Here is a 24533-nt window from a genome sequence, read left to right as displayed (position 1 = left end):
AATAATTTCTCATATTGATAAAAAAGAAAACACCTATATTGCTCCTCCACTTTTCAGAAATTGTTTGATAGACTACGTGATAAATTTTATAAAGTATGTATTTCTCCTGTTTAAATATTAAATATTTCATGAATGTCTGTAAATTTCAAAATAAAATAGTGTCGATTATCTTGCCAAAAAAAAGATACTACATAAAGCAGCTATGTGTATTATTTTTTTCTTCATTATTGTAATTATTTTGAAACTGTTGATGTTGACTTACATATTCAATAATTCAATAAAAACCGATGCAAACCACTGAACTAGACATGTTCAGTGATATGATGCAAACCATGCACACAACATCGCCATCTATCGGCGCGGCTCGAAGTCGACCGTAAAAATCTCTACACATTTATTATTTATATTGGTTCGGAGTTCCCAGCCGCCTGTAAAAATCTGCCAATTGCAATGAATAAGACATGATTTTGTTGAGTAGAAAAGCCGTAGACATAATTATATCATTGGTAAGTATGATGGTTCAATGATAATCAATTATATGGCCATGTTTTTCAGATTCGTAGGCGTACCGTTAGAATAGACGGACGACGCGACGCCTCCACTCCAGCTTCAGCCGCAGATCAGGCATAGGGAGGCTAGGGGTCAGTGTGCAGCGCAGCCCAGACTTCAGGGTGCGGCGAACTGCGAAGCGCCGTTGGCCCGCTTTTGTACTTCTACGACGATACTCAGCAGGATCCATAAACATAAGTCAGGATGTAGTGCTAAGGAAATATCTTGGGTGCTCATCTGCAGTGCATACCGTACTTGTTGGTGCTTTTAAAACATTGTGCTGTTTGTGCTAGTAAAAATCTGTAATCTGTATTCATTGAGGCGGATGCTTGCTAAAGAGGTGGGCCGATAACATAAATAATAATACACTCACTATACACATATAAACTTCACACCGGGAGAAAGCCTTACCTTATTCTTGTTACCTATCCAGGCACTGTCAGCTCTCTTATAAACAGGTCCGCTACGACCGGGGGTTGGGTATGGAATGATGAATGGCGTGTGTAGTGTGTGTGTTGGTACTGTATTGTGTTGTGGTACAGCTCAGTGCAGATCCTGTGTTCGTTCCTCCCGCCGATGTGTCATGTGATGTTGTGTGCTTAATTACTACTAATCCCTACTAATCCCCTAACACCATACTACCCCCACCCTAAAAAAAATTGGGTGGCCTATTTTCTATATCACTCATCTTAACTTAATGTACTTCATACTTAACAACTCAACGGTTGTAACTCAATAACTCAACTTAACATAAAATGGGCATAAAATATGTACATATAACGTAATTCATTTGTTTTCCTCTTTTTTTCTTGATCATATCTCCTTTTTTTTTTCTTTTTTTTTTCTTTGATCTCTTTTTCTCTTTCTTTTCTTCTTTCGTTTTCTGTTTCTTTTCTCCTTGATTCTGTTTTTCTTTTGTGATTTTTTTCTTTTTCTTTTTTTTTTCTTCTGTAATCTTTTTATTTTCTTTTGTGATCTTTTTCTTTTCTTTCTCTGTGATCTTTTTCTTTTCTCATTTGTTCATGAACATAAATATAACACAAATATATACATCAATATATACATCATTACCAAATCATACAAAATATTCTTACCTTGTCTCTGCCTTGATATAAATTAAATAAGCTCACTACGCTTATCTATATGTACCTTAGTAAAAGAAACAAATATTTAAATCAATGAATGTATATATATATATGCATATAGGGTGTGATCAACCAACTAACTTATCTATTTTTATCAATATATAAACAATAAGGGATGCATGCAAATTAATTGGGTAATGAATTATAGATGATATTATAGGCATTCGTTTTATATTTCTTGTATCGCATTGAAATACATATCCTATAAAATAAATCGATTTGCACAGTGGCAGGCAGAGACAGGTGCAAGGGAGTAGCATTGCCCTATTATTCGAGGCAATAGAGCTCCCTTGCTTTAATCTGTCATAACCAGGATTGATAGTGAATTCAAGATGGACACGTTCCGAGGGGGCGCTCACATGAAAACGTTTTGTAGGATGCCTCCCAGAACGGGTCGCTTTCTTGTTTCACAAGTTGCACACCTGGCTATATACAGATGAGTGTCTTCCGACATGCCGTATCGGTGTTACTGAGCCGAGCAACCGATCCAGCATGCCCCGCTGAAGGAGGATCATGACTAAGCTGGATGATGTAATGTCGTAGTGATTCAGAAATCATCATGACATCACGCTCATCCTTCTCCATCAAGATAACTCCTTCTCTATAATGGTAGAAGAGTTCCCTGTTTGTCCACAAAAACTTTCCCTCTGGCGGGAGGAGAAACAGAGTCTCTTCAGCCGGCTCTTTCTTGTATGTTAACCACTTGCAGGGGGGCTCGAGGAATTGGTTCCGCATGATCTTACTAAATCGTCAGAAGGCGGTTCCTCTGCCACCTCAGCTGGGTCAACTATTCGGATCTCAAATGAAGTGGCTTTGTTGAAGGATGTTTCCATGCACATTACAGGAAAAGATTCAACAGCCTCATTTGGGACCCTTTGTCTTTGACTTAATGGCACATCTTTGTCTAATCAATCGACAAGGTGTACCAATCTATTTCTTTGTAAGTAGAAACCTTCTCAACTCCTGTTCCCCTGGGGCCAGCCCCTCAATAGAGCAGCTCCAGGGATCCAGAAGATGAAGAGTAGATCCGATTCATGAGTATCCACAATGGGACACATTCTGAGGATTCTACGTCGGGTCCTACAATCAAGACTTATAAGCCTCCCCAATCATATCACCTTGTTTTATGGATCTTCTCTTTGTATGATTGGTAGGTCTTCACCATTCATAGTTAAGATAGCATTTGGGATGCTAATATTGGCATTGTATTTTCGTAACAAGTCAACGCCAAACAACATCTCATCTGCTATCGGAGCTACATAAATCTTCTCGCTGAGTATTTGGGCACCCAGCTTGATATTGATAGGCCCTACCACCATGCCGTCCATTGTCATGTCTCGGCCAGCCCCCTTAAGGATTACACGCTTAAGGATGGGCGGCCGAGGCTGGAGGCGATTGAATAGCCTATCTGATATAATGGTGACAGCTGCCGCAGTGTCCAAAACAGATGTAATGGGCTCTTTGCCAACTGTCAACCCAACACTCAATGTTGAAGTAGACACAATTCTACAAATGACTACTTCAATATCTTGGTCTTTAACCTCACCTGGAATGTCTGGTGGCCATGGTGGATTCCTCCAAGGAACATCTATTACCTCAGAGAATTTTGGGCTCCCTGGACTTGCTTGTGAGTCCGGTGCCCACAAGCGACCATGGTCTTGTTGCATGAGACTGTCCTTTAATGGAATGGAGATGGTGGGGGTGGGGATCTGTGATCGGATCGGGGATTCCCCATCTCCTCCGATCCCTGTCCATTTCCCTCCTCCTCGAAGGTGACAGCCCTCAGTTGTCTGTTTCGAGCAGGCGACCTCCCTCTGGGGCAGGCCCTACTGAAATGGCCTTCTTCCCCACAGTTGAAGCAGCCTGTGAAGTTTCGCTCCCGATCGGTTGGTGGAATGGCCGAAGATGGTCTTCTGCCTCCTTCTGACCGATCTGGCGTTCTATTAGAGTTATACCTCGGCCTGTCTGATGTACCCGGAGCCCGACCAGAGGTATACTTTGGTCTGTCCGGTGTTCCCAGAGCTCGGCCGGAGGTATATTTGGGTCTGTCAGGTGTGACAGGGGCACAGCCAGAGAAGTAACTCGACTGGCCCCTTGACACCGACAAAAGTTCTTTAGTACTCCGAGACAGATCCGTGATTGCAGCAACCATCGAATCCATCTTGGAGGCCCACATTGCATTCTGAGCCTCCAGAGCACTGATTCTAGCCTCAAGGCTAGAATTTCCTTTGGTGGCAGCTTCCGGAGGAGACGACTCTTGTACCCTGAGGTCATTCTTATCTTCTCCTACAGAGAGCTGCCTTACTTCGTTTCTCAGCCTAGGGCCATGCTTCTGCATGGTCTTCTGGGTAAACTGAAACCATTTGTACTTGGTCATGGCTTCATCTAATGTCCCAGGCCGAGAAGTCAGGACATGATGCCCTGCATCTTTGTCTTGGGCACCTTGGCAGAACCTTGCCACTACAAGTTCTTGGACGAACTTGTCAGGTAGGCCTACGAAGGCCTGACCTGCAAGGGTCATAAGCCTATCTGCCCACTTGATGATGTCTTCATCCGAGCGTTGAAAAGCCGATTGAAATTGCATCCGAGTAACTTCCGGCTCCTCCTGGAGAGCGAACCGCTTTTCCAACTTGGCAACCAAGTCAGAGAAGGCGATATTTGGGTTGCTCTCCTGAATGAGAGCCATGAACTTACTAGCTTCGGCCTCCAACGCCAGACACAGCTGATATTTCTTGTCTGCATCAGACATGCCGTGTCTTTCGGTGTATAGTTGGAACTTTGAATAGAAGGCCGCCCAACTTCCTTTGCCGTCGAACGAAATAGTCTTCGGCAAAGAGGTTGGTCTAGAAGGGGGCCTTCTGTCGTCATACTCCGGTACCACAGGTCTTGAGGCCGAAGTAAGTCTGGTGACGCGGGGCGGCTGATTTCTTGTTGACAGCCCCCTGTATCCAGGGCTTACTGATCGCCTTGTGGTGTTTCTATGTTCACTGTATACTGGGCCTCCATGTCCATCTCCTTGAGGTCCAGCGCCTTGATACACAGGGTTGCTACCCCCATATTGCAAGTCACATGGTCCTTGTGGAGAGGTTTGCGGGGCCACAGTGTTAGGATAGTGTGGCGGATATCTGCCTCCAGCCCATGGTGGGCAATACCCACCGTAGGCGGCAGCAGGGTTGCAGTATGGAGGAGCTGGCTGTCCAGTTCCTCCGAATGGCATCATCTGCATCATCCTAAACATCACGCCATACATTTCCTCGTACTGTGCTTGTGTAAAGTGTGGAACGGCCTGTGGATAGCTATGTGGAGGTGTCTGGGTTGTTTGATTGAACATTGCTGGTCGGCCACCCTGAGTACCGGGAGCCTGACCATGCAAATCCACTTGGGCATGAGGACCAAATTGGAACTGGGGTCCTGGTGGGGTAGCTACCTGGGCACGAGGACCACATTGGAACTGGGGTCCTGGTGGGGTAACTTGGTGGGGACCCTGTGGTGGGAACAGGCCATCGTTCCATCCTGAAAACCCAAATTGATTAGCCCAGAGGGACTTAGCCCTATCTTCTGGAGAGGCCGAAGGCTGCTGAGTAAAAGCGCCACCTGGCCTCCCCCCTGTGAAAAATAAGGGGGCCTCCCCGTCCTGTGTCTGAGAAGACTGGCCTACAGCACCCCGAGTGCTATGTGCACGGGTGTGCTGTGGCCAAGCCTCAAACGCCTGGCTCACGGGGGGCTCCTTTGATGGAATCATTGGAACGCTCGTAGAAGGCTCGTCTCCTTCAGAGCGCACTTCTCTGCGGTCCACATTATGAGCCGTTGTTGTTGGCTCATAGTCAAAGGCGTAAACTAATAGTTCCGCCTTCGGTATGTGAGGTATTGACATGAATGTATCCGGAGTAAGGTCAGCCGCCTCCCTCGCGTGTAGAATGCGGTTGGCGGTGGCCATACCCACTCCGGGCAGACTCATCAATTCCTCAGACGAACAAAAGTTGATTTTGATTCTTGGAATGTTGCTCGCCATCTTGATGTAGAAATTAATCAGTAACAAAAATTAAATTCCAAAATTGAACTGTAATTAACCAAAAATTATCCTGCAGACTTTGTCATGCGGATAAAATCAAAATAAATCTGGGACAAAATTAACTTTTTGAAAAAAAAATGAAAGAGAATTAACAGAACTAACCTCACAATATCCTGAGAATGTAATCAAATTAAAATCCAGAGGCTACCTTGCCTAAAAAATAAAATTCCTAATTCTTAGGAGAGAAAAGAAAAAATGCAAACAATCGAACGCTCACTTGTTCAAAGAAAGATATGAAAAATATATAGAAATAATTTCAAATAAATAAATTCTTATTATTTATTTTTTTTTTCTGTTTTTTGAACAAAAGTTAATATTTACAAGTACAATTTATCTAAATATATACAGAATTTATTTAATTATACAATTTATAATTAATTGATTGAATATGAATTTAATACAAATGTCAGCAGCACAGCTCACAGCATTCACTCAACGGCAGCACCAGCAACAAAATATATTATACAACAGCAGCAGCAACAATTCAATTACACAACGGCAGCAGCAATAAAACAACAAAATAATTAATACAAGACTGAATTTCCTTATCTCCTGAGACGCGTGACCAAAAATAATAAATTCCTAACAATTAACAGCAGCAGCAGCAGCAGCAGCAGCAAATTTCTGGTGTTTTCTCCAAAAAACACCCAGAAATATAATTACAAAAAAATACTAACAACAGCAGCAGCAGCAGCAGCGCGGCGGTCAAAGGAGAAAAGCAAATTCAGGCTTGTAATAAAATAATCAACTCACAACATCAATAATATTCAGCAATCCATTCACACCACATCAGTAAACACAGTCAAACGCAACCAAAATTTCATCAAAGTCAATCACACTCGGTGGACACAAAAATATATCCTAACGAGGGAAGATTTAAATATATGGTCAACAAAATGAGTGGATATTTACCCTAAATAGTACAACGTATAATGTTTTGTCCAAAAAAATCCGATTAGCTCCTGTCGAGCTAGCCGCTGAATTCCTTCAAGGCCAGCACGGCAGTGCCGATCGGTAAAAAAATAGAGTATATTTACGGAACTAAAAATCAAACTTTTTCCACCAAAAAATAAAATCTCAAACTAAAATAATATGTTACTTTTTGTTTTATTTAATATTATGGACGAAACAGAGTCAAACAGCTCAAATTAATAAAAAGCCTAAAATGTTCAAGATGGCGGCGGCTTTTTTATATTCGGCCACGGCCAACGCAGATTCTGCAACGGCGTTGGCTGTGGCGAAGTAAAGAAAATGTTTTGCCGAAAATAAAATAAAAATTGCTTTAATCCTCGTCGCCAGTAAAGAGGTGGGCCGATAACATAAATAATAATACACTCACTATACACATATAAACTTCACACCGGGAGAAAGCCTTACCTTATTCTTGTTACCTATCCAGGCACTGTCAGCTCTCTTATAAACAGGTCCGCTACGACCGGGGGTTGGGTATGGAATGATGAATGGCGTGTGTAGTGTGTGTGTTGGTACTGTATTGTGTTGTGGTACAGCTCAGTGCAGATCCTGTGTTCGTTCCTCCCGCCGATGTGTCATGTGATGTTGTGTGCTTAATTACTACTAATCCCTACTAATCCCCTAACACCATATTGCAATAAAGTTCAGTGTAATTATTGAAGTTAATTATGTTCAATGTTTTTAATTTTACCTTTCTGATTCTGAACTGCCTCAAATCAACATCTAGGTTGACAAGTGATTTATGAATATATCCACTTTAACTTTGATTTTGAAAAAAAAATTGTGAGTGTTCCAAAATCCGTCTAACACAAATATTATTTGTGTTTAATAGACAGCTGGCAGCCGTCTGTTTCGAGGAGTTTTTTTTAACATTTTAATTTTTTTTTAAATTTCTCCTCATACACAGACGGCTCGCTATCGTGCAGCCACCATTAGGGCTGCAAGCCATAGAAGTCGTGTGTTGTGGACCCAAGAAGTGAGATCCCAGCACGCGCGACCCACTAGTTAGAAATTCACCGCCAAACGCGGTTCGTGGTGCGAGGTTAGTATACTAATACTAACCTCGCAATACGTGTGAGTGCCATTAGGGGGTTAACAATGCAAATCCCCCCCGACGGGGCTCATCGATTTTTGTCTTATTTCCTAAAAATATATAAAAAGAACTGTACCAAAATATAGATTATTCCGTTTTGGCATGAAATGCACCAAAACGGGGAAAAATAAACTTGAAAGGGGAAAAAACAGTGACTTACTTCGGCTGTCGCGCAACTTCACTTCCCTGTTTTGGCCAAACTTGATGCATAAACATATGGCCATTGAGTCCACTGTACAGATTGAGTTAGAACTTCGGTCTCTGTATTTGGTGAGTGAAGCCAACGGAGTTCAGCGGAACAACCAACATAACAGAGACCAAAGCTTTTGGTCTATATTTGTGTGTGCTTTGTTATGAATTGATTTTTTAAAGTTAACTTTGTTGGCAAGATTAGCCTTGATAGCTAGAGAGTATCTCTTGATACTTGCACTTTTTCTATTCTAGCCCCGCAAACCTTCATAAAATCGTCCCCAAATTAACCTTGTTGGCAAAATTAACCTTGATAGCTAGAGAGTATCTCTCTCTACATGCTCTTGATGCCTCGCCACGCAGCCAGGGATTGTGCCAATATCACGTGCGCACAGGATTGGCTATTTTTAAAATTGAGCCATTCCCAATTCTACTATAAAGCCCGATAATCATGTAAATGTGCTAAAACTTCATTTCCGACATTTATAAATGATTGATTACATTTTTAAAACAATATGTATTTAAATAAACCCCAGAAATTTAATATGAGAAGATGGGATGTAACTTACCGATGTTTAAGCAGCCATCTTGCCTTTTTTTACGTAGCTAAGATATGACACACATATAGAGGGCGGAATGAAAAAAAGGGGAGGGGCTCATTTCTCATTTTACAGGATGCGCATTGCATTCTACATGCTACTCATATTTTCGAATTTTATGAGGTGTGCCCACATCTTTTGCCCCCTCCCCCTGGATCCGCACCTGAAGTTTGGAACCCAATCATATGCATGTATCTCTTCTCTCTTTCTCTCTCTCTTTCTCTCACTCTTGCTCTCTTTCTTTGTTTCCTGCCTTGCTTTTCCCTCCCTCCCCTTCTGTCTCAAATGATAGCAATTTTGTACTTTGAATCGCATCCCACACACACAATAGATACCGGTATTTTCATCGTTGAATTTAATATATGAAATTGTCATGTTCTTAAAGCAGATTCAAGAAACCAAATTTGTTTGCTCAGCGTGTAATTTTCATTTCCCTCTCCCCCCCTCTCTTCTTTTGACAGGCCTTAGCAGCAGTCGTTCTGATAACCTGGGGCTTTGTGATATATGCAGGCCGTATTACAGCTGTCAGGATCTACCCGGAGTTGGCTGAAGAACCGTGATTCAAGAGGTAGGACTGTAGCGCATGTCTTTTATTATGAATTGGGTTATAGGTAGTACTTCTACTTCTACTACGACTATACTCAGCAGGATCCATAAGTCAGGATGTAGTGCTAAGGAAGTATGTTTCACCATCACCCTCTTACCCTGGAAAACATTTGTACACTATATCTAAAATGTGTAATGATTTGAAAATCCAATTTGTAGAGTGAATTATGTGAATCTTTCGTATTTGAAGAATTCTCAAGGTACTAATTAGTTATCCTGGCTTTAGCTCTGTAAAACATTATATTTTACCTGGTATTGTATTTTGACAGGGTGTCATGCCTCATGAAAACCTGATTTAGAGGTGTAGTAAGGAATGTGTGAAAATAAGGTCTTGGGAACCGTGATCAAATGGCTGGACTGAAAAACTGTAGAGGGAACTGCAGAATTAACCAGCAGAATGAAAACATGGGGATGTATACACAGTGAGCCACTGCAGTTTTTTCGCCCTTTTTTCGCCGTTTTGTGTGTTATAACCTATGGGAAATTCAAAGTTGCATTTTTTTCGCCGTTTTGAAAACGGCTAGAAAAGGGCGAAGAAAGGGAGAATTTTTGGAGAAAAAACGGCCAAAAAACGGCTACATTATGTTTCCTATGTAAACCTTGAATTATTATGGAGTGCCATCATTGTTCAATATAAGCGGAGCTATTGATTTCCCCATGAAAACGGCGAGAAAACGGCGAATGTTAAGGACAAGGATCCTGTTAGAGGAGTGAAGATACTGAGAGAAAACGGCTAATAAACGGAGACAAAAGGGCGAGAAAATGGAGACAAAAGGGCGAATGGGTAGTAAGGCGTGTGTTGCATAAAACGGAGAGAAAAGGGCGAGAAAACGGAGAGAAAAGGGCGAATGGGTAGTGAGGCGTGCAGTGCATAAACGGAGAGAAAAGGGTGAATGGGTCCCAAAGAGTGCATTGCAAGAAACGGAGAGAAAATGGCGGGAAAACAGAGAGAAAAGGGAAAAAAAACAGAGAGAAAGGGCAGATGAGTAGTAAGAGGTGAGAGCATGAAACAAAGAAAAACAAAGGTTAGAAGAAAAAAAAAGGCTAATGGGTAGTATGAAGTGCATTGCATAAATGGGAGAAAAGGGGCGAGAAAACTGAGACGAAATGGTGAATTAGTAAGAAGTGCATTGCATAAAATTGCTTTAAAAATGTGAAAATGTGTGATATGCATTGAGAAAAAGCGACTAAAAAACGTAGAATATATATTTGCAATATTTCTATAAACTTAAGATTTTCTTAAGAACTCCTTTTGGAAATAAGCTCTAGTTTTCATGGGTAATATTTAATAATAATTCTCATTTTCATTCATGTAAAAAAAAATTGTTATTTTACTCTCGGGGGGGGGGGGGGTTAGGCCTTCTTTCATTAATCTTATTTACATATTGTATAGGCCTACTACATTCATTGTTTTATTTCAACATTTTTTATATTTCATGTGGACTTGGATAAAATGTCAATCAGATGAAAATAAAATTTAATTGAATTGGATTGACACTTCTTGAATACTTCATTCTTTACTCTTATTTTCTCTTCTTCATGGGCGGGAACCCGAGGGGGACGCGTCCCTCACTTTTTGGAAAGGGGGACATAAAATCAAATCCCCCTCTTTGTGATCTTTTATGATGGAGAACAATAAATCATTCAAAGTCAAATGTAGTTAAAGAGCTTAAATTTGCCCTATTTACTAAAAAATGCAAAATTTCTAGCGCCGAATATTGGCACGCAGGTTGTCTGGGACATAATCTACAAAATTGTATCGTAATTTATTTCATGCAACTCCCTTCAAACCTCAGAATGTTCTATGTTTCTATGGTATAAGAACTCTTTGTGTACATGAACAAAATTGCGATATCAGATCAATTTCTTATGTCTTATATCGTTTTTTTGGCAATTTCTTATGTATTTCTTTGTTTTTTACATTTTGTGTTTCATTTATTTTTTCAATTAAATTTGTTTGGGACTCTTTTGATATCATAAACAGCATTACATCTAGACCAGCAAAATAATCATACATTTATGTTTTTTGTTGAAAACACAATTTGCATTGACTTTGTACACGAAATCACATTTTTGAGCAATTTTGGGTCTGACATGCACTTATATAATAACCGCATACACGGGTGACGCAAAACTGGTCTAAAAAGTTGCGCAAGACTTGAAAGTAAAAATTTAGCGAGCGGCGAAAATATTGCACGAATCGTTGGGGGGGGGGGGGGGCGGCCTAGATAGGGTTAATGGATTATTCTCTATTTACCAATGACCAGTGGCGGACCGTGACCCGGAGGAGACAAAGCATTGGAGGGGCACAGCATTGTTCACAAACAATACAGTGCCCCTCCCATGCTTTGTCTCCTCGATCCGGGTCACGGTCCGCCACTGCCAATGACTTTTAAATGTATTACAAATTTAATTATGAACCAGTAAAATCCTTCGAATAAACTGGCGTAAAGGGATGGGGCACATCCAAGAATCTGTATGGAAGTGGGCAGGGGCGGATCCAGGATTTTCCAAAAGGGAGGAGGGGGGAATCTTTCGGGGGAAAATTTTGACAAGCCCAAAAAAAAAAGTCTTCAATTCTAAAGGGGGGGGGGGGGCACATCTTGCTTTCAAATGGCATTTTTACTTTACAAATTTTAATTGTCCTTATCAAAAAAGGGGGCACGTGTCCCCTGTGCCCCCCATGGATTCGCGCATGTAAGTGGGGATATTTTGTACAAATATATATAGCCATACCCTCGCAAGTTAAGTGTACGATGAGTTACTGATGACATTGACCAAATCAATGTCGTTAATGAAACACAGAGGCAAATAAGGGCAGCAATATTAATTCCCACATACTTAATTTATTTCATCTGCTTATTATACTTAAAGGGAACTGTAAATTACATCCTATAATAAATATTACATTTATGAATTTGGCTCAGAATTTTGAATGTTGCAACTTTCTCCAGTGGTTCTCTAAATTGCGTTTTTTGTCCTTTCATCTACGAACACACTGACCCCTCTTAAAAACTTCACCCCCGGTATGCACTTGCCTCCCACTTGGTATTTTGCCATTTATGTTAATTCAAATACTCGCATGATAATATGCAACAGGGCACTTTTCATGTTTCTGATGCTGCAGTCACATTTCCCCTACCGCGGCGTACGGCGAGTAAAAAAAGCAACAGCCATTTTATTAATGTGTAGGTGGTACAAAAAAGTCTTAACGGATGTTTTCGACCCGCCGTAAGGGAAATGTGACTGGGCCATTGGTCATTTAAGCAGTATCCAACAAACCACTTTGATATACTTTGATTACTTGGGGGAGGCATACATCAGCCTCCATGATGTCATGAGCTGGTTCGATCTCTTTGGTGTATTGGTCAAAACTGTGTTTTATAGTGTTAAAGACCCCAATGCACTTGAGCTCCTTCGTTTTATTTAGGAAAGATAACTCTTAAAATGTATAAAAGAAGCTTTGGAGTGAATGCCCTAGCTGTCGCGACTTGAATGGGGTCAATTAATTACACCGTCTCGCACCTTTTGTGAACAATGGATGAAGGTGTGAAAATAGCAGTTAACACCTAACAATAGGAAGAATCTGTTTCAACTTAAAGTTATGCAATGATCTCTTGTGATCTCTCCTTGTGTTTCTTCAACCCGGATGAATCCCCCAAACCACATTGTCCAATCCCTGACCTACTTCAATAGTCAGCGTTTGTGAAAATGGAATGATAATCGAGGATGATAGTGTATTTGTGATGTAAATAATGATGTTGTTGATAATGAAGGGGGATGAAGAGGAAGAAGAGGACGAGAATGATGGTGGTGGTAATGATTTTGATGCGGTGATGATGGCGATAACATAATTATTTCTTTTCTTAATAAACATATTATATGTGTAAATTTATTTTTTTTTAAAGAAATTTTCTTTGTAAGAATGTGGATAAGATGCATATTATTTTATATTATCTTTTTTTTTTTCTGATATTTTTGTTTGATTTGTCTCTGTTGTTCTGATTACAATATGCGTGTATATACTATCGTGATTTCGTTAATACCTTTGTTAATTCAATAAAACACATAAATTATATATGATACAGTGATTATACACTGAGCGTTATGGTTAACGATTTTGCACAAGCTGGTTATCAAAATGACGCTAGACGATTTTGGTAATAAGACCCACATGGATTTAGACGAATTGGCATAACATGTACAATGAATCAATTGTAGCTAACTCAATAAAGTATCCAAGCACATAGGGCTTAATGTGACATATGGAAAGTACTCAATAGATCTTTCATTAGAAAAACAAAATCGAGAAAAGATCCCTGTCGTGAGGTAATAGCTTTACTCAAGTGATTGTCATGTAGACCTCTATATATAACTATAATGTATTTTATTTGTTTTGAACCATCTCTAATCATTGCTTTGGTTTTTAATCAATTATTTTTAATGTTTACAAGCTGTATACATTCTAATATGTTCGGTAATATGTTATTGAATAGCATATTCAATGAGTATTACGTCGTTATAATCATCATATTCTTTAAATATAGTGAAAACAACTGTGAGCTTTATAACAATGCCAGTCACTTATTCGTTTTGTTGACGAAGGAATGTTTTGAAAGAAAAGTTGACCATGAGGCCGTTGTAAGTTCTTTTGCTTTCTTGGTCAAGCTTTGATCCGTAAGAAGATCTTTGTCAGGACTGTATGAATTAAAGCAATAAAGTATAATATTATCCTTCTATAATAATACAATAATAATATATGAATTAGAATAAGTATGGCACGAGTAGAACAACAATTTCTCAAGTAAAACTTATATTATTAATGATAATGTCGATAAGAACAACGATTAAGACAAAATCATTAACTTTTATATGTACTGATAAGTAATTGAAAGCCAGTATATATATAGGTTCCTCTCTAGCCATCTTTATGTATTGTGCTTTTGATTGCAGACGCTAATTGCCCCGGTAGTTGCGTGCATGTCTTCTCCAAGAGAGCTTGTACATATAGCTTACAGGTGACATGCACGCAACTGAACACTTAAACAAAGTAAGAGCAATTAAACAATACATGTATACCTGTTCCATTACTGAATTTTTAAGTTAACAGAATTTTTGAGGAGACAATTTCCCAACTCCTTTATGCAGCATCTAAGTTCCCTTACATTAGTAACCATGTATTTAATTCCTTGATCATGGTCATATGATAAAACTCAAGCATCGCTTAATCTTCAAGGCTTCTAAAAAAAAAAAAACATACTTGACGAATCAATGACAATTTACTTGTTACAAACATGTATCAATCGGCGCCTTATTGGCTTCATGAAGAGTGCCGGTGTAGCTGATGTGATATTTATTGATAAATAGATTATCTAACGAACATATCATTACAGCATCTAAGTTTTCAAATGGTATGAAATGCTACGGGTGTCTTCTCGTTTACATCAAACGTTAAGATAAAAAAGTCTTAATGTTTGCTCGCTCACAACTTAAAAAAAAAAAAAATTGCCCGATATGCCATATTTAGCCCCTTCAAAATCTTTGGCTCATTACGCCACTGATATGTTTCGTCACACTTCTATGCAAATGCTAATATACTAAACGTTGTGAGCGAGGAAGCCTTAAAAAAATTTGATATTTTCATTTTAAAAATATCAAATTTTGTAAAGTAGATTTTGACATAAAAGTATTTAGAAAATGATATATTTCACCTTTCTCTCTTTTCTTTTCTTTTCTTTCCTTTTTTTAGTCGTCATTTTAAGGGGAAGCGCCCCAAGTCCCCCGTCCCCCATATGTGCACTTCTACCAATAGCATTATGTTGTTGTTATTATTTGATGAATAATTTTCGTAGAAACGACTGGCTCAGAAAACTATTAAACACAGCCTTTCGTGAAAAGCTCCCCCAGTTGTCCCAAGAACGTGTGTTTATTTGATTCCCCTCCCTCAACCCACCCTTTCGAGAAAAGCTATCCTGGTTTTCTCGAAAGGGTGCGGCCATCCCCGCTCCGAAAAAGCAAACGATTGTAACAAGCCCAAGAAGATATAGAAAAAAATACAGTACAGTAAAGTATACTGCATACATTTTGCACTTTGCAACATCTTTCCAAAAGAAAATTGATGAAAAAAAAATCATATTTATTAAGTATTTATTTTCTAAAGATAACAAACAAATGGTGAAAATTAGTTAATTACAGATTTTTGTTAATTCTCTTATGACAGCAGAAAACACATGTTTGGTATCAAACCACAAGTGATTAATCATTACACATGCGAAGAGGGGCGCAATCGGAAGCTGATAATTTTTTTTTTTCAGATATAGGCCGATTGATTTCAGCCATTTTAAAATCTTAATATTTAGTAGGTATTTGTCATTACTTTATGGTGGAAGTTTGATGAATTTTAAGAAAGGTTTGATATGATTGAAAAAATGAAGATTGTTCGGTATATTCACCACCATACATTGCTGTACATGTTATTCCAAGTTGTCACAATTGTACACTCACCCGCTTGTGTGGTACAACATTATTTGCTGATTTGTACTTGTTTAGTCTTATTTATTATTACTTTTGTGCCTTTTGCCATTTGTTAGCCGTTTTGTAGCCGTTTCCGCAAGGGAGATATTCGCCCTTTATTACCCATTTTGTAGCTGTTTCCCACAAGGGAGGTACATGTATTCGCCCTTTATTAGCCGTTTTGTAGCCGTTTTCCACAAGGAAGGTATTCGCCATTTATTAGCCGTTTTGTAGCCGTTTTCCACGAGGGAAGTACTCACCCTTTATTCGCCGTTTTGTAGCCGTTTTCCCGAATGGAGGTATTCGCTATTTTATTCTGATGAAAATCATTGTTGCATACGGTTAGCTTTCCATAGTTGGTACACTTTTTTTGTCGCCGTTTTTTAGCCGTTTTCTAGCCCTTTTCTAGCCGTTTCCTGTGGGGAAAAAGGGAGAAAAAAGGGAGAAAAAACGGCGAAAAAACGGCGAATCGCCCAAACCAGTCTGGCTCACTGTGTATGATTGGTGGAATAAGTATGTACATTTTACTGATTCAATTATATTAATTACCCTCTTACCCTGGAAAACATTTGTACACTATATCTAAAATGTGTAATGATTTGAAAATCCAATTTGTAGAGTGAATTATGTGAATCTTTCGTATTTGAAGAATTCTCAAGGTACTAATTAGTTATCCTGGCTTTAGCTCTGTAAAACATTATATTTTACCTGGTATTGTATTTTGACAGGGTGTCATGCCTCATGAAAACCTGATTTAGAGGTGTAGTAAGGAATGTGTGAAAATAAGGTCTTGGGAACCGTGATCAAATGGCTGGACTGAAAAACTGTAGAGGGAACTGCAGAATTAACCAGCAGAATGAAAACATGGGGATGTATACTATACATGTACGTCCATAATAAACATGTTTTTTTATTTTCGGAGTGAACCTTGGTGCATGCTCCTATGGCAGCTTTCAAGGCTCATGAGACTAATCTGCATTCCTGCATTCAAAGTGTATGTCTCGTAACGGGTCTTCGGAGCTGGGCTGCATGGTTTTCTGTGCAGAAATTAGTACACTGTACCAAGAGAACAGAAATTGGGACCAAAAAGGGGGTTGTCAAAGTGATGGTAAATCCCTGTATGTACAGCAATATACATGAGTGTATAAAAAAAGTCAAGGCATGGTGAACGGAAAATGGTTTTAAGATTACTGGGATTTTAATTGTTATTTTGTGTATGGAACACTTAAACATGAGGGGCCACAACAGCCCTTGTAGTAAGCACTTAGAAAAAGAAAAGCAGCCAATTTAATATTGCCTGAAAACCTCTGTCGCTAGTAGGGGAATTTAGAAGGCGCCCAAGGTAATCACCATCATCATCATCTTGGATTTCATAACAAGCATTCCAGCCCTGACTAGATTTGCCATGAATATGATAGATCTCTACATGTATATTTCTCTCAAATCGTTTTTATGACCAAGACCAATATGAAAGTTGATTTTATTCACTGTACCAACAGGGTAGCTAAATCAATATTTTAAATAATTTCATAGTGACCTGATAGCATTTCACAAAGGTCATATTGTCAATAGATTGAAGTAATTAAAAGTAAGAATTTTGTTATTGCGTTTTCCTTTCAGTGACACCAGGTCATTTATTCCAGTGTCAAGGAAGATGGATTGCCCAGCCAGAAGATGTCAGGTAGTAGTCAGGAAGATGAACCTTGGTGAGAAAGCAACCATGCACAGGTGTGTCGTCCCCATCAAGAGACTACCAATCACCAACAAGACATCTCTGCAAGGGTCTAGGAAGCTCTCCCGTGTCCAACTCCAGAAGCTGAAGGTCCTCCTGCAGAAGTTGAAGCTGAGCACGGACAGGGTCGATGGCAGGATTACTGTCCAAGGTGAGAGGGGGGATGCGGGAGGTGTGAAGGAGAAAACTCTCTCAACTGTCCAGCTTCGAACCCTGAGAGTGCTTCTCAACAAGCAGAAACCAAACAACCGACGTGACGGATCGGAAGTCAGAGAGAAGAAAGTAGAACCTGTGAAGACTAGTCTGTCCAGCTACCAGCTCCATAAATTCAAGGTTTTGCTTAGTAAGGTGAAGCTGGACAAGGATGGCTCGATTATGGCTCAATGCAAAGAGAACAGAGACAACGCGGAAAGAACTCTGTCCAAGGTGCAGCTCCATAAGCTCCAGATTCTCCTCAGCAAGCTGAAACTGAGCAACGACAGGAAGGATTCATCGATCATCATTGATAAAGATTGTGGCATTGTAATGTGCCCACATTCCCTTTCTGCAATGAACAAGACACGCTTCAGAGTCCATGTTAGGAGACTCAAACTCCACAACATCCCACAGGGCCTAGACCATACTCTCTTCATCGACAAGGAGCTGGGCTTTGTAGCCAATCCCTACTTACTCCCAAGCTATCGCAGTGGTCACTTCCGTAAACCCTATCACAGCGTCCTGAAATTCAGAAGAAGCCGTGTTGGGCAGTGCCGTGTGCGCATCAGAAAGATTCATTTGTAATTCCATTCGCATAGAAAATCATGAGAAGTTTGATCTTGTATTAAATCCATATTAGTTTTTTTTTGGTTCAGATTTGGTTCTAATTTGATTTCCAAGGGTACGTTGGGTTTTCTGAAATGAATAGATGTAGAGAAATGATTATATTGGATGGCTGAGAATAGGATACCTACATGTAAGGCCTAGGGATACCAGAAATATTCCACGAGTTAGGGAAAATTGCATGAATCACAGATTAGTTCAATATTGGCTCTATTGAGATGAATAATTATGGTATATCCCATGAAGAATAGCCATCCAATGTACCGGTAATCATTATTTTTTTTATGATCATTATTCTTTAGGATGTTGAATACGGCATGATGTGCACAGAAAGTTTTGTACATAAGCCTTCGGGGGAATTCATAAGATTTTGGTGCATTGCACAGGTAAATCATGGAGACCAAAATACACATTTCATTGCACTGCTGAAATGCCCGAGTAGATAATACAGGAAGTTTAATATTGAATGGTAGATTATTTTCACTATCCGTGCACCCTTCCCTCGGCATATGTGGTTGCAGGAGTCATTATGTTTTCAGGTTGTTCATCCTTATGGTTTTTTTTTTTTCAAAATAACTGCGGTTAATCCAAATATGTGTATGCTGTAGAAGTGACAATGATCTAATTAGATTTTAGAGTCATTGGCCCGTATTCTGAAGTCAGGTTTAACTTAGACCATGGTCTAACTCTGTACTTAAATTATGGGAGCTATTTTGTTTCCTTTTGCTTTCATAATGAAGAAAACAGTTCTGTTATCATTCCCAGACAATTACAATTTGGGTGTCATATGAGTTAATAAATTGAATGTTTACTGTTAAGGATTTGTGCCCCAATTGGCTCTCCATAGTTAAACCACAACTTTAAACCAGGGTTTGATTTAATCCCGGGTTCAGAATACGGGCCATTTACATGTAGGTCAAAAATCATGGAGGTCATTTTACACAGGTCTGAAAATAACTCTTTGTGATTAGTTAAAAACTGTTTTATGGTTCAACTTGAAACTTGGTTCATATGCATATGGGAGTGAGGATAGATTGATTAGATTTTTGGGTCACAAGGTCAAATGTCATAGATCACAGAGGTCATTATTTGTTAGGTGTGTAATGATATTTTCTTGTTCTGGCAATGGTGGAGGCATAACTTTTAACTACATGTACATGCAGTTGTGAATCCAAATATTTCTAAATTGAAATGAGACAAACTTGCTCAAGGGGAGATTTGACTCAAATCCATTTTCAAAATTTATATCAGAAATGTTTGTCTATGTGGGAGAGTGAGTAATTATACAAAGTTTTAGATTATTAGTGATTTGGGGTCTTTGTTTTCAGCTGAATGTTGGTTATTTATTTTTTGTGAGTCATTTACACTGTACATGTATTAGGCCTGGGAGTAAAACTCGAACAATCGATACATTTGACCAAAAATCGGCAACCGCATGGCATGCTACTTTTTACACTAACAGAATGTTGGCCCGTGACCTGTTGCATGAAATAAAAACTCTGGGCAATAATACCAGAGGCAGACTTTTCCAATGTGTTAAGTGTCAATGGTACAATTTTGTCTGCCAGAGTTTTTTTTATGGCAAAAGTTTCATGCAACAGGCCCCAGATGTTGATGAATGATTTGAGACGTTAAATTATCGAAAGAGCACGGCTATAATCTGATATTCCATAACAAAGTGCAAGATAACAATTGAAATTTATGCTAAAATTTAATGAATTCCAAATAACTTGAGACACAACAGTGACAGCCGTGCTACTGAGCAGCATTCAGCTGTGTTGATTTGAATGTCAGGTACACTACCAGTCACAATTCTTTAACTCAAATGAGTCGGCTCGCTCATTGTGTGTGACTACTGGTATGTCGTGTAAGTTGGTCAACTTTTTTGTGATTTCTGATATTCCAGGACTTGATTGTTCGAACTATGCAATTGTTTAATCTAATGGCAAGAAGGGTATTCGTCCCAGGCGTATTATTTATTAATCACATGAAGTTTATATGCTCAAATAAGGTGCAGTGGGCTTTTAGTGATAATGTTTTTGTTGATAAATAAACATTGTTTTCTATGTCTTTTCTGTGCATGTCTCTGGATTTTCATACATCTGGTTGTGGTTTTACCAAATTGCATTTACTGAACTATTTAAATATTTTTTTTCAGCAATGCTCTTTTCACCGCTTAATTCTGCATTGATCAGATAAGAGAAAAGAAAAGTGATGGGGCTGCATTGATCTCCGTCCAAAGACAGGCACAATACCTTAAATTTATTACTCTTAAAATGCCTAGCGTGAACAAGAACAAAGCATGGAATGATTTCAATGTTCCTGGCAAACCTTGTGTTTATTTGAACATATCTTGCACACTCTTGACATTCGCCAAACACAAACACACAGGTGCAATTAATCAAATTTAATACTCTTAAAATACATATCTTGTACAGTCTTACTCTTTATAGCAAAATCATGTTTTGAGCACTTTGAAATCTGAAATCTTCTATTTTGCTACTGTAATCACTGAATTTTGAGGTTTAGTATTCTAATTTCTAGTAGGTTAATAAATGCTTTAATCTATTCAATATACAGTCTAGAATAATAATGATGATGATAATAGCTGGATTTATAAATGTACAGCGCTTTTTGCCTGAGGATACAAAGCGCTTGGTATTATTACGCCGGCTTTAGCTCGAGCTACCATGAATGTACTACTACAAATGTAGGTGGTGACATATCTCGGCAATTCAATTCAATTCAAAAATGGTCTTTATTGATAATCAAACATATTAACAATCACACATGAAAAAACAGCAGGAGCTGGGAAAATCATGTTCACAAGCAATATCACGTCTCGGTCGCGAATGACGTCATTTCATCATTGATAACCGTAATAGGACGTGCTTTCTGTCTTTACACGCTCACTCAAGCAGTCACTTAGATGGTATTCCATCTTCTTGCGGTACCTGTTGTATAACCCCCCCCCCCTTTTTTATTCCCCCATACCAAAGTCTCCCATTCTTTATTGACCCCCCCCCCCCCCCCACCACCCAGTCATGTTATATGTTAGCAATAAAGAGTGCTGCATTACTTACTATTAGATTAAGAATAAGATGCACAGGTATTAGGAAATCAATATCAGACCACTTTCTCGTAAACTCCCATACGGTATAGTCAAGTAGTCTACCATACGGTATGGTCTAATAATTATTTCCCAAGTTGTACATGTGTTATGTGGGATTATGTATCTTGTAAACTGATATTATGTGTAAATCTTGTTAATATATATTTTGCTGGTATGGAATAAAGATCATGAGGTTTCATGGGTGATTATAAACATTAATAAATACTTTGAATTCTGCATAGATACCTCTTTGTTCTTGCTTTTACCTTTTTTGTATTATGAATATTTTGAAGTCTACTGTATTTTAAGCTTGATGAATCTCCTAAAAGTAGCAGTCACTGATACAAGTTATTACTCCATTATGAAAATGAATATGTCCTTAAAGCGTCATGGTATGGATATGAAGTAAACATGTTTGAGTGAATGTATTTTTATGATTATAGAAAGTGCCCGATCAAAGAAATAAGTCAGCATATTTTCTTTTTTTATAGAAACCCACTTCAAGGGTATGGAATGGGCTGACAATGTCAAAACATGATCTTTGTTTTTAGTTTTCAGATATTAATTTACTAAATTTTTAAGTGTAGATAAGTGTTCAAAGAGTCCCTTAAACCTTGAAACAGTACCAAGAGGGTACTACATGTTGATAGCAAAGAAAATCAATATGTAAACTCTCACAGAGAATCAATGGTTGAAAAAAAAAAATCTGCAGCCGCTACACTTTTGTAAGCTTGGGATCTTAATTGATTCTCAGGGCAATTCCATAAAATGATCAACCTTTTTGTATGTCCGACCCCCATATTCCTCAAGTCTTACTTCACTTCATAAACTGACCAAGTCATGGTCCTTTGAGAACATTACAGACTTTCAAAAGAACAAGAAATCAGAGACAGAAAATTTCATGAATGTCCCGCATATAGGGGGTCGGACGTACATATTTTATAGAATTGCCCCTCAGTATTATAATTCACATTAATGATATTGACCCAAGCATGAGTTTTTGAGTGTTACTTTGCAAAATATGAGTTTTGCTACACATGAGCTTTGTAACTCCACATGCTCGAAAACAAGGCTATATACATATCGTGCAAAGGCATTGAATTTTTTAAATCATGCATACTTAGATGCATGTGTAAATTTATTTTGCCAATTATTATCAATGAAATATCTTCACAAACCCCTGTATATGGGAAAGAAGAAAACATTAATTCATCAACAATTTAGGTTTTGTGAAGCAAGTCATTAGGATGGGGGGGGGGGGGGGGGGGCTTGCAAGATTCACCACATTGTCAATAACAGGGCCCTGTCTTACAAAGAGTTTCGATTGATCTAATCAATCGCAACTATGGAAAGCCATCTAAAATTACATGTTCACAATATTTTCTATAAATGATGTATATTCATAAATTGACTGTTTTCTTGACGATTCATGATGCTTCTCTTTGTTTTAAAGGACATTGTGCAAATTTCATAAAGAAGAAATTATGACTGATGGGTTTCTATATACTTGAGATTGATCTAATCAATCGTAACTCTATGTTAGGGCCTGTTGCAGAAAGAGTTGCGTTTAAATGCAAGCCAAAAAATCAATCGCAAGTCTGTTGATTGGTCGAAAATCAATTTGCGCATGATTTTTAGAGTTGCGATTTATTGCAACTCTTTCTGCAACGGGCCCGTTGCAGAAAGAAAACTACCTTTTGCAGAGAAAACTACCTTTTGCAATCTTGAAATCTCGTTTTAATGTCATACAAAAATTAATGGATAAAATTTGCTTTCCGCCAATCAAATAAAGAAGTAGCTTTTCAAAAATTGTCTGAGGTTAACTAGAAGTTTCATAAAAAGGCTGGTCAAAAATTATATTTTCTTTTTAGACTCGGGGGGGGGGGGGGGTAGATTTTAAAAACAATTTTATTTCTATTTTTTTTTAAGGTAAGAAAAGTATCTTTAAATGACTCGAGGGGATCAGATCTATAAGGGAATGTATAGTTCTCTCTCCATTGCATTGCTCTACTCTCTTATTTGCTCTTGCTATCTCCTCGTCATTTCTCCTTTCATTCTCAATTTTCCTGTTCCAGATTCTCTGGCATTGTATTTTTATCTTTCATTCATTTTTCTACATCCTCCCATTCGATTTGTTTTGCACTTCCCATCTCAAATTTTTTCTTTCCATTTTTTTCTACATTCTGCTCTAAATCTCTCTTCTCTTTTTAAAATCTTCCTCAAATATTCTCTCAGTTGCTTTAGCTTTCATTTTCAACTATTTTTAATTTCCTTCCATCTTCTTTTTTTTTTGTGTGTAGTTTTGTTCCAATAATTGTTTCCCCTCAATTTCCCTTGCACTCAACCAATTCCACCTTCCAATTCTCTTCATATTATCTTGCACTCTTCTTTTTTGCAATCTTATTTTCCTTCTCCATCTTATTTTTCAATCTCAAACTTCACCTTCAGTAAGATTTGTATTTCACCTTTCCATCTTATTTTTCCTCTTTCAATACCCTTTGTTTTTCTCCTCATTGCTTCTCCCTTCTCAAACTCTCTTCCATGTCATCTGTTCTCTTATCATTTCCAATTCAATTTGCTTATTCCACTCTACTATTCATTGGTTTTATAGAAACATGGTAGCACAATAATTTGGCAGAAATGTTCATTAAGTACACTCAATACATTGCCTCTGTGTGAACGTAGAATTACCTTTTCAATTTAGTTGTGCATGAATGAACATGCAGAGATAAAATTGTCAGTTTTCATTAGAAATAGGAGTCACTTCCTTTGCCCACATAACACTACAGATTTTTTTTTTTGCAGTTAATTATAAAGTGTGCTCACTCGGCCATGACTTGACATTAACCTTAACTCTAGAGAGGAGGATTTTTCATATAAATACTGTCACTGAATCATTACTGATAATTAGACTCAACTGAGAAAAGGGGGATAGGTGATGGCTGCTTTTGAGTCGATGTCTGTAGTCTTGCCATCAGACTCGAAACAGCAAAGACAATAACTTTGCTGTATCGTATCACAAATCCTACAAAATGACATTTAACACTTTTGACAAGTTAAATTTGGCCCTACTTACCCATGCATGACTTCATGATTCAATCAGAAGATGGTAAATGAATGTAACGACATTCC

The 24533-nt window shown here is 38.5% G+C and overlaps 1 protein-coding gene across 1 annotated transcript; it reads left to right on the top strand.

The window, feature by feature from the left end:
- Nucleotides 1-308: 308 nt before the first annotated feature.
- On the top strand, nucleotides 309-21644 carry LOC129270807 (uncharacterized). The gene is made up of 3 exons (XM_064106730.1): nucleotides 309-506; nucleotides 9081-9187; nucleotides 17359-21644. Exon 3 carries the CDS (start codon nucleotides 17393-17395, stop codon nucleotides 18248-18250), a length of 858 nt encoding a protein of 285 aa, XP_063962800.1. The 5' UTR covers nucleotides 309-506; nucleotides 9081-9187; nucleotides 17359-17392; the 3' UTR covers nucleotides 18251-21644.
- The last annotated feature ends 2889 nt before the right edge of the window (nucleotides 21645-24533 follow it).

This window comes from Lytechinus pictus, chromosome 11, assembly GCF_037042905.1.
Source record: "Lytechinus pictus isolate F3 Inbred chromosome 11, Lp3.0, whole genome shotgun sequence".
Classification (NCBI taxonomy): domain Eukaryota; kingdom Metazoa; phylum Echinodermata; class Echinoidea; order Temnopleuroida; family Toxopneustidae; genus Lytechinus; species Lytechinus pictus.
This window is presented reverse-complemented; position numbering and strand designations above follow the sequence as displayed.